This window comes from Poeciliopsis prolifica, unplaced genomic scaffold, assembly GCF_027474105.1.
Source record: "Poeciliopsis prolifica strain line A6 unplaced genomic scaffold, Auburn_PproV2 SCAFFOLD007, whole genome shotgun sequence".
NCBI lineage: Eukaryota > Metazoa > Chordata > Actinopteri > Cyprinodontiformes > Poeciliidae > Poeciliopsis > Poeciliopsis prolifica.
The window spans coordinates 10,134,681-10,149,156 of record NW_026562382.1 but is presented as its reverse complement, the minus strand read 5'-3'; the positions used below and the strand labels follow the sequence as shown (position 1 = coordinate 10,149,156).

At 40.7% G+C, this 14,476-nt stretch overlaps 1 protein-coding gene across 1 annotated transcript; it reads right to left on the bottom strand.

Moving 5' to 3' along the window:
- Nucleotides 1-3,351: 3,351 nt before the first annotated feature.
- On the bottom strand, nt 3,352-8,173 carry dlx1a (distal-less homeobox 1a). The gene is made up of 4 exons (XM_055032451.1): nt 7,800-8,173; nt 5,752-6,357; nt 5,191-5,393; nt 3,352-5,039 (listed from the first exon to the last, which is right to left on the bottom strand). The coding sequence occupies exons 2-4, from the start codon at nt 6,059-6,061 to the stop codon at nt 4,788-4,790; spliced, it is 765 nt and encodes a 254-aa protein (XP_054888426.1). The 5' UTR covers nt 6,062-6,357; nt 7,800-8,173; the 3' UTR covers nt 3,352-4,787.
- Between the last annotated feature and the right edge of the window lie 6,303 nt (nt 8,174-14,476).

Genomic DNA, 14,476 nt, shown 5'->3' with positions numbered 1-14,476 from the left:
AACAACAACTAAACTTGGTTTTGTTTTTCACTTCCTGCTATTTCAGCCACAATCACAAACCGGTTCTCAATGTAAACGAGCAAAATTGTAGTTTTAACTAATTTGCTTCAGTAAATTTTTTTTTAGTTAGATCATTTCTAGAAAGACATTCAAATAAAAATGTATGCAAATTGCAATCAATTTTATTGATTTTTCGCTTCTCAGTGGAGTGTGTGTTGGTCAGGTCGGATTAAAAATGATCAAATTATTACATTCAACTGACCGGAGGCCATAAAGTGGGATCTTTTCCTTGCACGTGATGAGGACTGCAGCATGGCAGTTGTTATATCTGATGGAGACCCCACACCCCCCACACCCCACCCTCCATCCCTGCCCTCCACCTCGTGGGGAGCTGACAGTATCTGACAGGCCTCCAGGCGTGCAGCCAGCCTGTGTTGTGTCCTAACACATGTATGAACACGTTGAATACATTCTATATCTTTAATTTATTCTGTAAGCTGTCAGCTGATATATGTAGCCCAGAAGTGTGACAGAGTATCATGATCAGTATATTTGCAGTTTGAAACTACTTTTTTTGTTTTTGTTTTTGTCTGTTTCTCAGTGCAATTTAAAGCTGTTGCGGTTCATAGTTTTGCGTTTCTCTGGGAAACTTGTAAATGCCCCCCCCCCCCACCCCCCCCCACCCCACACACACACCCCCACCCTATCCCCGTTTAAACCCTGATCTGTAATTTCATCCACATTTGCTCTGGTTGGAGCATTCCGGCTTTCAAATCTGAAAGCCTGCAATTACTATATAATTCTTCGCAATTTCAGATGTCCTAATATGGGGTGTAATTTTTTTTCTTCCCTTTTTTACACAAGACAATTTCCCGCTATTTCGAGCGTCAACATTGTCAAAGTTGTATGTACATAATAAATGGGAATATCAATGCATAGTTTTTAGTCTAACATCTTGACTCGACGGTAATTATATCCGTGTGGAGCCTACGCGGAATTAGCCCGAATTGCATGGTAACTGCTGCTTTAAATTAAAAAAAAAAAAAAAATTACTCATAATTTCCCCCAAAGATTACCAAGATCTCGAGTGCACAATGTCATCAGCGTAATGAGGAGTAAACATTTATGCTAATAATCTACAATTTTTCCCCCTTCTCGTCGCCTATAAAAAGGGGGGAAATAAAGCAGAGATTTTTCAGTCATATTCTGAACTCTGCGGCTATAGCATTGGGCCGACACATGGAAGGCGTCTTGTGGGGGATCATGGAGCGGCTGGTGAAGGAGCCCGTGCCGCCGCCGCGTGGGGGGGTGGAGGAAGCTTCCTGCATCCCCGCTGACTCCCGATGCATCCAGGGAAGGGGGGAGTCCCAGACTCACGCCGAAAGGTGGGTGCTCCACGTTTAATACTTAAGCTTTAACCTTGAAGTCGGGTATGATATATATATATATATATATATATATATATATATATATATATATATATATATATATATATATATATATATATATATATATATATATATATATATATATATATATAAATGAAAGGAAACAAAATTAAATGCTCATATATATATATATATATATATATATATATATATATATATATATATATATATATATATATATATATATATATATATATATATATATATATATATATATATATAAATGAAAGGAAACAAACCGGATTTCTATATATCTTTTTCGTCTAATTTTCTGGAGTGAATGTGCAACTTATTACAAAAAAAAAAAAAAAAAAAAAATTAATTCACTTCTGCAATTTGGTAAAGCCCCAGTAAAAATAGAATCTCATAAACAGATTTTATTCAATTTTACATTTAATAAAATCTTCATTCAATATAGCCTATGTGTGTGCGTTTTGCAGCGCTTTGAAAACCGAAGTGAACTCGTTACTCTGACATTGTGCCTCGCTAATTCCTGAAGCCTCTCCGCATTGACAACCCGGTGATGTACACCTGCAAGCAATTTGTCAGCCTTATAGCCACACATTGGGCTCAGTCTAAGGGAACAGTGACAAAATGGCAGCTCACCTATTTCGCTTCTTTTCTTTTTTTTTCTTTCCTTTTTTCTTTAGCAGCAGAACAGTTCCTTCAGAGCACATTCTCTTTTGTTAAAGGCAGAAAGAAATCCTCGGTGCGAAAAAAAAAATTGCTCATAATTACCTCAGAGATAGGAAACTGCATTAGAATAAATAAGGGCGAAATTACTGTAATTATACCGGGTTTGATGGGCTCAACTCGTATAATCAAGGGGAGAATACAGCGAAATAACACTGACCCTCTTGGGGTGTGCAGCTGCGCCTTTTCTGGGAGAAGGTAGGCAGATTTTATGCCACAGTGCTCCTGCTTCCTCAGCGGTAGAACTGAAATAGGCCCCCAGACATGATGTGGGCTGTTCACAAAGGGACTACATTAATGCCTCAAGTTCACAAAATAACAAAGAAAGCAGAATATAAGGAGTAATAAACAAGGCCAGAGCGACTTAATAATAATAATAACAATAATAATACTAATAATAATAATAATAATAATAATAATAATAATAATAATAATAATAATAATAATGATAAATTGCGTTTCTTTAGTAAAGCATCTCTCCAACAAATTATTTCTACTTATGTAAGTATAAAAAGGAGATGATCTAAAAGCTTTAGTTGATCAATGTTTTAATATGAAAATACAAAAACGAGTATTGCATTCTTTTTTTATTTCCATTCTGCCCTCTGAATAACCTGTTTGTATTATTTTATTTAATAGACTTTGCTCTTTCACAGCAGTGCGTTTGATGCGATCCTTGTATGCGTGTGTGTGTGTGTGTGGGGGGGGGGGAGTGGGTGTGTGTGTGTGTGTGTGTGTCTGTGTGTTTAAAGCTTTATCCTGTTTTGTAAAACCGTGACATTTCCTTTCATTAGAATTTTTTTGTTTTCTTTTGTTCGTTTTTTTTCGTTTTAAGAGAGAGCGCATGCAGGTATTTTTGTGACATAAAAAATTAATGCAAACTTGGACCGTAGTTCAAACATTTATATGCCATATGCCCAGTCAAGAAGCACGTGGTGTCTGTCTTTATTACTACTGTTTAAGTTGTCGTGCTTTACCAAATAGTATTTTCACACTGTTTGAGATCTGGAACATAAATAATCTCTATAGTGGCAAAAACTAACTAATTAGTTAGTTTTTATATAACTAGTAGCCTATATATGTATATATAGCTCTGGTTTTAAATTTACACATTACAGATTAATGTGCAGCTATTAACTATGCTTCAATGGACGCAATATATATTTTTTTTACAAATGAGTCTGCATTTCTAATTTGCAGTTCTTTCCAAGTGTTTTATCACATCCGCATTCACTGAGCAGAAGCTGGACAAAGGCATGTAGGGCCGATTGTTAAACATGGCCATAACCTAAACGGGGCGCCTTTTTGCGGCTCAAATGGTGTCTGCTACAACAGCCAACATGATCCTGCGTTGTGTCAGCTCGCATTAAAGCTGCACGGCGCTGCAGAAAAGAGGAGGAGGAAGAGGAGGAGGATGAGGAAGAGGAGGTGCTGCACAGGAAGAGAGGGTTGAATCAGACACCGTGTTTAAACATAATTTAAATCATATTTTACTGCTTTTGAAACTTTTTTCACTTTTATGTACATAAAATTAAAAAAAAAAAAACTCCAGAAACAGATAAATAAATTAAGTGATCAATACAAAACTAAATATCCTCTATGGTGACTAAAACACATGTCGACGAGTAATATACACAAAAAGCCTAAAACCCTGTTTCACAGCGTATCCAGTAACAGCACAAATAATAATTATAAAAAAAGAAAGAAAACAAAACGCATCTGAAAATTATACACAAAATACAGTGACAAGTTGTAGCTGCTCATCCTCTGGATATTTTTTTTCTCTCTTTCTCAGAAGCAGCGAATCGGCTGTCCTTTTACATTGGTTCACATAAAATCGGGGCACGGCATAGAAAAAAAAACAACAAAACAAAACAAAACAAAAAAGCTCTGCTTTTGCGTTAGTGCAGCATTTCAACAACACAGTGTTGTCATCTCAAACACGCACACAGAATGAACACAGACAAGTCTGAATAACTTAACTTAAATAACAAACACATAGAAACGACACGGCGACGTGAGGATTTACTGTGGTTGCGTTACGCTGCGCGCTGGGCGGCCTGACCGGACCGGCGGAGTCTGGGATCGGTTATTTGGTTTAAAGCCTTCACTTGCTGCGGCCCGATTGGCCCTCGGGTGTTAATGCGTGGTTTTAGGTCGTCATCTGGCATAGACAAAAAAACTAAAAAAAAAAAAAAAAAAAAAGCTTTTCTCATAAACATGTAGCCTACAGCTCAACAACAGAATTCTTCACACCAATTCGAGTTTAAGGGAAAAAAATAAACATAAAAGAAACGTAAACAACAGCAGCCAAAGGAGAGAAAAAAAATGTTTTGTTTTTTTTGTGTGTTTTTTTTTTGTCGTTTTGATTTCCGCCGCCACGGACTTGATGCCCGCGTGGTGCATTGTGCGCCTTTTCGCTCTCTCAGCGCCCCCTCGCCCCCAGTCTTTTTGCTTCCCCCCCTCCCTCTTCTCTCTCTGCAAGCTGGCACGAGGAGGCCTCGGTGTCAGCTCGCGGCAGCATTTTTTTTTCTTTTTCTTTTTTTTTTTTAATTATCGTGGAGCATCGTCAACGCCGACGCCTCGGCTGCTCGGGCGGCTGGCTGCGGGGTCCGTCGCCGCGTCCCTGGACGCTGGAGCGTCGGCTCACATGAGCTGCGACTGTTGCATAGACTCTTGGTGTGTGGTCGGGTACCACGAGGTGTAGCTGGGGATGTAAGAGCCGGTCGTGCCCACCGACGTCTTCACGGTGGTCGGCGACGTCCATACCGGTGCCACGGTGGGCGAGCCGGTGGAAAGTCCGCGACCGGTGGCTAAAACGTTGGTGTCGATTGTGCTGCCGCCCTGCTTCATCAGTTTCTTGAATTTGGAGCGTTTATTCTGAAACCAGATTTTTACCTGCAGGAGAGACACAACGAAATTGTCAAGATTGGAAACCAATAAATAAATAAATAAACGCACAATTTACACATGCAGTTAAAACATAAATAATAATAATAAGAAGAAGAACAGTGTGTAGGTATTTGATACTGTTTTTTTTTTAACTTGCCTGTGTCTGAGTGAGACCCAGCGACGCTGCCAGCTCAGCCCTCTCCGGCAGCGCCAAGTATTGCGTTTGTTGAAATCTCCTGTTGAGCGCTTGGAGCTGTAAACTGGAGTATATAGTCCTTGGTTTTCTAATCTTTTTCCCCTTGCCGTTAAATCGCACCTCCCCGCCTTCCACAACTGTGTTCTTCTCAGCCTCCGGTGCCGCTGGTGGAAATATATGTAAAAAAAATAAAATAAAAATAAAAATAAAAAAAGCAAAGGGAGATATTGTCTGGGGAAGAAACAGGACGAGGAGGCAGCTGCGACCAGCGCCGCTGTGCAACGGCGAACACTTGAAGCACAAGTTTTACAGGCTGTACTTTAGGTATAATTGCCCTTAATTGCATACATTGTTTATAGCGTTACGCAATAAATAATTGGAGAGTCTAATTCCACATCTGGGGTATCTGTTCCACGCTGTCAGTGCAGAAAAATCCAACAAGCAGAGAAAGGCGCCATTAAATGAGGGTGGGGGGGTTGGAAAGGGAGGAGGGGGGGGGGAAAGATGCCGCTGCACGCTTACCTGGATCCTCCAGTCGCGTCTGTGTGAGCCCCGAGCTGTTCTGGTAAGTCTGTACTGTGCTCAGGTATGGACTTGTGGGGTGGCTGCCGACGGAGTTTACGTACGGATAACCCAGAGATCTGGGGAACGACGAGGCTGGGCTGTAGCTGTCGTGCTGCGTGTGACCTGCAGAATGTAAACAGTGCATGGGGTAGTGTCCGTGGGACATGGAGGAAGGAGACATTTGTTGACTCGGGGGTCCAAACTCCATGAAAACGGCTTTTCCTGACGCAGGGCTATTAAGACCTTCTGGAATCGTGGTCATTGTCATCTCTTCTGGCGGTTCCCTCCCGTCTCCTCTGCGCTTTTGTTGTTTTCCTCCGTCTGTGATCTCAGCGAAAGGACGGGTCCCAATTTAAGCCGGCCTGATTTTTTCTCCTTCCATTCATAAGAAAATGCAGTTCGCGCCCGTGGAAAAGTCCTGGGAGTGATGCTGTGGACCGAGACAAACTCGCTCACAGGTTTGAATCTCGGACTCATGAATATTCATCAAGGGTTGTCGCTGATTGGTCCACCCCGTGCGAGCGAGAAGCCGATTGGTGAGTGTGGGGCTGGGGTCCGAAGAACCTGACAAAGTCAAGGAAAAACCACAGAACCTTAGATCTTTTCTTTTTCATATAGTCTACATGTGATTTTCTTTTTTTTTTCTTTTTTTTTTTTTTTTTTTTTTTTTTTTTACAAACAACTATTTTATGACAGTCATACAAGCATTAAAGGTGGCATCCACAGTGGAGTTAAACAACATGTCTTCCTCAGTCACAGCTGCTTTGTCTGCTGGCCAGTCTGATTAAAGCACTTTTTGATTAAAGCTCCTAATGTGCCATCAGGAGGACGGCGTGTATTAGCATAACACTGGCGTTCAATTTTCATAAGTAGGTCTGTAATTAGTCATGTATTTAACACGGAGAGCAACCTGAGGTGTCAGTTACACCTGCAGCAAAAGGACGAGGATTTGCAGGCTCAGGTATTGGGCCTGGTGGTGGAGCATGACACCCAGAACGTTAGTAAACCATCATAACAGTTTGAAATAATCTGCTGCATGCAATTAAACTAATCCAATATTTTAAAGTAGCCTCTCCCCTCTGCATACTTTATGGGATCTAGGTTTATTTTTGTGATGCATGCAAATGTTTTCCAAGAGCTTCGTTTTCAAGTGACATCTATCACTTTCTGTTTGTCTCGTTTTAACCATTGCATTAAAAAATAAAATAATGATAATAATAATAAAAATAGAATTACGTAATTTAGTGGTTGTACGCTGTGCGATCTTTGTGATGGTCACAGGTGTTATGTTAAATCTTCCATCTTACTTCTTTAAATAAATTTCAACAACAGATACGTAATACAGAACATAAAAAAGAAGAAGAAGAAAATAATCTTTAAAGATTTACTTCAAAACATGGGAGGTCTAGCTGCTTGGAAGGAAAAGTAAAGTTTCCTACAGGTTACAAGATCTGAGGTGAATACATTTCAGATCAAATTTATATGCAGCGAAGTCAGATAAGCATTTCAATTTATTTTCATTCAACCAATATTTTTTTTAAGCTGTGGCAAAATACAATAAAAAAATTTCTAAAATAATAATAAAAACATATTTGCATTTTTATTTAAAAAAAATCACGTAGGAAATTATTTACTCCCTTCTAAATAATCAATGAAAAAGAAAATCTTCATTTTCAGACTGACTTCATTTTTCAAAGCCGTGTTATAATAACCCTTGTCTTTATGTTCACGCTGGAGGTTGGAAGGCCTCCCTGCCATCGCCCTAATCTTTAACTCCGTCCACAGACTCCCCTGTCAGATTCAGGTCAAACCTCTGGCTGAGCCGCTGCAAAATGGGATTGTTTCTCCCGGCCAGAGAGACAGAACTGAACAGAACTGGGTCTGCCCCTCGATTTTATTTCTATCAACGCTCCTGGTATTAATCAGCTGCTAAAGTCAAAGAATGTCCACTTACTTTGTAAAAAAGAAAAAAAAAATCACGTGACGGATAAAAAAAAAAGAACAACCAGATGTGCGCCACCCGAGGTCAGAGATCCTCCTCAGGATGAAAGCGGAGCAAAGCCTCCAGCAGATCTTCATTTCCCCGGGATTCATCTGCAGAACGCAGCGCCTCCGCCGCAGTCTGCGCAGAGCCGAGGCGCAGCCCCGCTCCTCCATCCGCGGTCCCTCCATCATCTCCACCTGAATAACAAATTAAAGGCAGTTAAATTCCCTCACTGCGATTATCAGCGTAATTGCATAATTGAACCGCAAACAGAACGAGTAAGTTGCAGAATGTGTTATCAAAAAATGCAGGCGGCTGACATCACGACACGCGCGCGTTTTGTGTGTGTGCGCGCCGCAAATGTGCCAGGATGCCTGCGGATGCTTGGGATTTAAAGATTTCTGTGAAATATTAGGCTATAACCAACGGCTTGGTCCCGTTGTCCCCCCCTCTCTCTTAAAATAGGCCAATTTGAAGTGATTTCTCCTGGAATTACTTTCGAAAAATGCCTCAAGATTTCCTCCATCAACAACGACAATGATAATGGTGGTACAACCGATAATTATCATCTTCCAGAACAGAGGACAGATTTTTTATGGGTACTTGGTGGGTGCGACTGATAACTGTCATTATTTTTCCCACGATTATAGTATCTGCAGACGACTGTGAGCAAAACCATTAGCAGAATTGAGGCAGAATTTGGAGGAAACATGTAAAATAATAGCGCGAGTGTTCTCCTAAATGAGAGATTGTGTGATTATGTGATGCAACGTGGAGGTAGAAAACACTTAATTTTTTTTTTGTTGCAAAAAAGGTTTCCAGTAACCCAAAGTAATAATCTAATACTAGATGGATTTTCTCAAGCCTCCTAAAGCGCCATTAGGACGAGGCAGACATGTGATAATATTACCGCACTGTCATTAATAATTTGACTCGCCGGCAGGAGGGCAGCGCGGGCCACAGCAGCGCTTCCTGCAGCGGGACTCTTAACTAGCCGCACTAAAAATAAAGTCCTTCATGCACGGATGGATGGAGCGCGGAGGCAGGACTCATTAGGAGTGAGTAGCTCTGTGGCTGAGGGTGTTTTAACACCTGCTGCTCTTCACCTGAGGGGTTAGTGCAGAGGTGGAGAGACAGACGGGGGAGAGGTGGTGCAGGACGGGGGTGGGAGGGGTGGCGGGGCCAAACCGCCAACATGTCACCGACTTTATTTCAGTCCGGTGATAGCAGGCTCACCTCAGCCCCCCACCCCACCCACCCCACACGCTCATCCACCGAGTGTTATCCCGGATGGAGGAAACCGGTGCGTAAAGGTGCAACCTTTACGCACCCCGCAGCGCCTGCACCCGAGCGACAATTAATTGCTGTCACTGCAGGTGAAGAGCAACAAAATTAGACGTTTATTTCTTTTTGTTAATTTTATTTTTTTTTGTAAATAAGAACATTTAATTTTAATTCGAACTTATGATCAAATTGACGTGCCTTCTTATTTAATTGCTGTTTAATTCGCTTCAGAAATGTCAAACAGCATAACGTCCTTAAACAGCAAACACAAAAATCAAAGAAATCCCACCAAATAAAAATATTTATGGAATTACGGACATCAGCTCAGCCACAGATCCAGGCGTCATTTGGTGAGCATGCGCCAGCGGGAAATGTCAAAACCGTGAAGGTCGCGTTTCAGGTTTATTTTATTTGTATTTTTTTTTTAAAGCAGCCGATCAAACAAGTGAAAATTGTCTTTTGTTCTGCGCCGTCTCCGCCGTTGCTTCTCCCTGCCATCCTGTAATTTGCGGCCGTCAGTTAGCGCAAACTAGATGCAGCGCAATTAACTCGATTCTGGGTCTATTTTCACGTTCAATGTGGCGTCAAAATGTGGATTGATTTTGTTTGCTGGGTTGTATGTAAACGGGATATTAAAAAAAATGAATATAGAATCTGAAGAATGAGATTGTTTAAAATGCTTTTGTAAAAATACACAAATTATATTTTAAGTAAAAATAATGTTAGGCTGAGTTATTTGTATTTTTGAAGATTTAATAATTTTGTATTTGCAATTATAAATCCTCTTTAATTATAATAAATTGCATTGTAATGGCGCAGTCAGCGATTTCTATTTGCATAAATGCAAAGTCATAAGTTACATTTATTGCAAATGTGGTCTCTATCAATTTTCTTCTTACTGCTGGAATTTATATTCAAATCGAAATTAAAGGAAAACCTCATTTTACATAAAAGCATAGACATGGGAAACATCGCCTTCCTTCTCGCAGCCAAAATGAATTTAAGTTCTCTTCAATTCATTTCTGCACAAATTATTTTACAGCAGCTGTCATCTCAAGACACTTTGTGAACATGTCCAATTCATATGCAGATGTATGAAACCTTCTGCTCAGATTAATTCAGAACAATCCAGGCACATAGTCACATTCAGATCCAATTAGAAAGGGTGTAATTTGATTCTAATAAATAACATCAGCTGATCTTAAAACGCCACTTGGTATAAAGTTGTCTAAAGAAGCCTAGTGGGAATATTGTTCAGCAAATTCTTCTCCTGTTTAAAAAAAAAAAAAAACTTTTAAACTTTATTGAAACATAAGATTTATTTGTAGAATATTAATGCTATTTTTATTTGTTTTTAGGCACTGGTGACACCATGATCCCACTTCACATCACTTTTTGCTTCTTCTTTGTGCACTTGTTCTCACAACCAATTACATCAGAGTTGCACCTATTTGATGAAAGATCAAGCAGAAGCATCTTTTTTTTTCCTGCACATTAACTTATGTTTTCAGATTGTTTTTATGCAAATAACATTTATAGTCCTGTTCACATCTAATATCCCTAACAGCAAAATCCTCTTTTACAAACACAAATAATCCCGATTAACCCTCCTGATTGACCTAGTGCACAGTGACAGACACCATGGTGAAACTTCAAAGTCACTTTTCAGCTCCCCCCCACCTTTTTTTTGTTTTTTTTTTCTTTCCATTTCAGCGTTCAGAGGCGCTCTCCTCCCCAGAAGGCAAGGGGGTCGCGGTATGGAAAAAGCCCCCGGTGAACTGGTAGAAATGCTGTCCCCATTACAGCAGCAGCAGGGGTCAGGCCATGGCAGCAAGCATCCAAGCTGCCCAAAATTGGCTGCAAAATGACCAATTACCTGAGTGAGGCCTGAGGAGAAAGGACTTGGAAAAATATGGCTTTTACTTAATTCAGCTAAACCGTAAGAGAAACCAGTGTCACGGCGATGCCTCATACTTGCTGCATGTCGCAACATCCCCACCTGTTAGGAGGGAAGATCTGCGCCTCAGGCAGGAAACGCATTTATAGATAAGTGAGAAACAGGGATAACGTTTTGCAGAGTGATGTAACTGCTGGAATAACGTGAGCCGGGGGAATTATTACACCAAAACAATGATTGATTAAACATCTTTACATGTAGGTCTTATTGAATTAATTCCCCAGCAAATGGAAAACATGCAAATTCGGCAATTAAGTCATTTGCCCATGGAGAGCGCGGCTGCTTGACGTTCAGCTGCCACTGCGCCTTTAGTCTGAAACCCTTTTTAGTTTTTTTTTTTTTCCTGTTAAGAGTTAAGTCTCCAACAAAGACAGGAAGGAGGTCAGCACTCAGCCAACACCTGAATGCGGCTCTCTTTTTTGTGCTCCCCTTGATCCCCACAGTCTGTGCCTGTCATTAGTCTTAATGATGGAAAATTGTCATGTTGATACAAGTCTTGCTCTCCCCCTCTCTTCTTTGTATAAGTAGAAGGTGGAAGCTCCATTTGTAACAAAGTTCTTTGTGACTAAAAGCCGTGGACATTGCATTTGTGCCGCGGGAGAAAAAAGGGGGCTGTAGATGCTCTTTCCATAGCTGGGATAATTATTCCTACTGTGACCTTAATGATTCGCTCTGTTCATCCTGCATCTCATCCACGCGCCAGGCCCTCAGCGGAGCCCCGTGTCAGGGAATATGAAAAACCCATATAATGAAACCATTTTGGGCTGATGGAAAAAAGGGGGCTACTGGAGCCGCACTTGCTACAAAGACGGCTCAATTATATGAGTAATTGTGATAATTTTCCCTCCATTCACTGCCTTCTCTGAAAGGTAAAAAACACAGATGCTGAAAGGGAAATTACTTGGACAATATATAATCTGTGAAATGGTCACAACAGAAAAAAAGATGACTGTAAGAAAGTGAAGGACTATAAATAGGTATGTTAATGCAGGGCCACATAAATACACCCTCTGAAGCTCGCAGACATAAACAAACAGCACGCCATTGAGCGAGTCCACAAGAAGAAGAGAGACGGGATGGAGGGGGGGGGGGAAGAAACAAATGACCACAAAAAAAGAAGAAGGTAGATGTACAGCTGCCAAAAAAATTAAACCTCCTTCTTCTTCCTATTGACGAATTTCAGCTCCTGAAAATGCACCCCCGTAGTTGGCTATCATTTGTTGTTCTCTGACAGGAAAAGGATAATTATCTCTCTCAGAGGCAGCGAGACTGACATGCCCTTTAGACTTTGCCATGAATGCAGAGGCTTGATGGAAAGCTTGAGGAATAATTTTGTTCTTGTGCTTTTCCTTCATCTTCAAGAGCATGTTTTATTCCAAAGAACATGGAGATGACAGGATTGTTGAGTGCATTAAACCATTTGGATTCTTCCTGTAAATAAGGCACCGCTCCATCTGTCAACGTCTACATTTTTTTGGGGGGGAGAAACCTCAAAAATGCTTTAAAATGTCAATTCTGTTCCAGTGTAAGGGATATAGGATCGAGAAATGCATGTTTCTTTTAAATGCAAGTTAAACATTGTTTTATTTTCTTAATAAAACAGTAGAAGAAAGGTGTAAAGCGCTTTGTGAAAGTATTTACATTTTGTATCATTTCAATGGGAAACTGCAATGTATTTTACTGGGATTTTAAGTCACAGAACCACACAAAGTAGAACTGTGAAGTAAAAGAAAAATTACGCGTTTTTTCATTATTTTTTTTTTTTAAATAAAAATGCTTCTTACTTGTGACAAGTGTTTGTCTTCTGCTCCATGTTAATCCCACTACACCCAACTGCCATAAGAAGTTCACCTTAGGAGCAAAAGATTTGGATACATATAACCTGCGCTCTCCACAAATCGGTTTTCTTATTGCGGACTGGTGAGAAGAAAAGTTTGATGGAAAGAAAGACATCTAAGCTTGTTTAAGGAGATGCTCTGCCCAGATGAAACCAAAATGAAACATATATTTGAGGGAAAACTGTCAATACAAATCAGCTTGAGAAGTGTGGGGACGCTTTTCTCGTGCAGAAATGCAAAATTCCCAGTGGATGGAGCGAAGTACAGGATAATCTTTGAAGAAAACCTGTAGTAGGAGGGACTTAGTCACATGAATGGCCATTTCTCTTCACTTCAGAGTGATGTGTGTGGGTCTATCACAACTATAAACATAAATGTATTGGTTTTAATGTGATGATATGTGGAAAACTCCAAGAGCTCCAGTAACCATCATAACTCAGAAGTGATTTTATTCTTCTGTTTGATGATTTTCAGATTTTAGAGACAACACATTAACACTAGAAGAACCTGCTGCATCTTTTTTTTTCTCATGTTCATCCAACCTACCAGTTTTCCTTCAGATACACCTCCCATGTGTGACGCCGCTGGCCCCTCAGACACGTCCGCCTGGAGCAAATCGTCTCAGTCAAGCTGAGCTACATTGCAACCTTTCAGCTCAAACACTCGTATCAGACCGAAATGACGAGTCAGCGTCACAAACTGTGTCATCGGTTTCACCCTCCCACCCCAATAACTTCCGTCCCATTGAGCCGCCTTCTGTGTTACGGAGCCAAGACAGCACGAGACCCCCCGGTCCCACTTGATTGTGGCTCTTGTGACATGGAGGAGCAGCTCGGTCCCACCAACAGCCTGAATTCTGCGTCGTACACAAATAGACGTGCACACACAAAACCCTCTAAAACCTCCAATCTGAAATCAGTGCACCCCACTGTGAACTTCCTGACAGCCTCCTGAAATGTTTTCGACTTGTCAGATCCCTACAGTCGTACTCCGGGGTGCAGAGAACACAGAAAAACAATAATCATGTGATCAGAAATGGAGGCCATGTAAAGGCTGTTTGGGCTGCATCTATCAGCTCCTTTTAGCTGCTGCGCTCTCTTAGTTTCACACAGAAAACCAGGGAGCGATACCTAAACTGTTTGGCCACCTTGTCACAGAAACAAACAGCAGTCGCTGAGACTTTTGAGCACAAACAAGTTTTTACAAACAGGTTTATTTATACTGACAGCAGCGAGCTGGAAAATTATTAGGAGGATGAAAAGAAGATGAAGAAAGTTATTTTCTTCTCTCTCTTTTTTTCCCCCTGAGGCGATGACAAGAGAGAGCTTAACTTTCTGTTTACCCAACGCTGACAGAAATGTATTCTGTTTTCAGCATCCATAAAGGTCAAACATAACCTCTGCTTTTAAAGGTCAGCGTTAAAATCAGATATGGAGGTTTTTCATCAGCTGACCATGAGGCACCTTCAGTTGTTGTCCCTTTTTAAATTTCAGCCTTTAAGCAGAACATTGTTTGAACCTCTACAGACTCATAAGGACTGGGTTCAGATGAGGTAAAGATGTGACAACAGGCTTCATCCTTTTAAGAAGCAAAAACCATCTCAGTTCATGTTCATTCAAA

Coding starts and splice junctions, on each gene's coding strand:
- dlx1a (XM_055032451.1), bottom strand. CDS start 6,061: ATGACAATGACCACGATTCCAGAAGGTCTTAATAGCCCTGCGTCAGGA. Junction 5,394..5,751: donor GACGCGACTGGAGGATCCAG/GTAAGCGTGCAG, acceptor TATTTCCACCAG/CGGCACCGGAGGCTGAGAAG. Junction 5,040..5,190: donor TGGGTCTCACTCAGACACAG/GCAAGTTAAAAA, acceptor TCTCTCCTGCAG/GTAAAAATCTGGTTTCAGAA.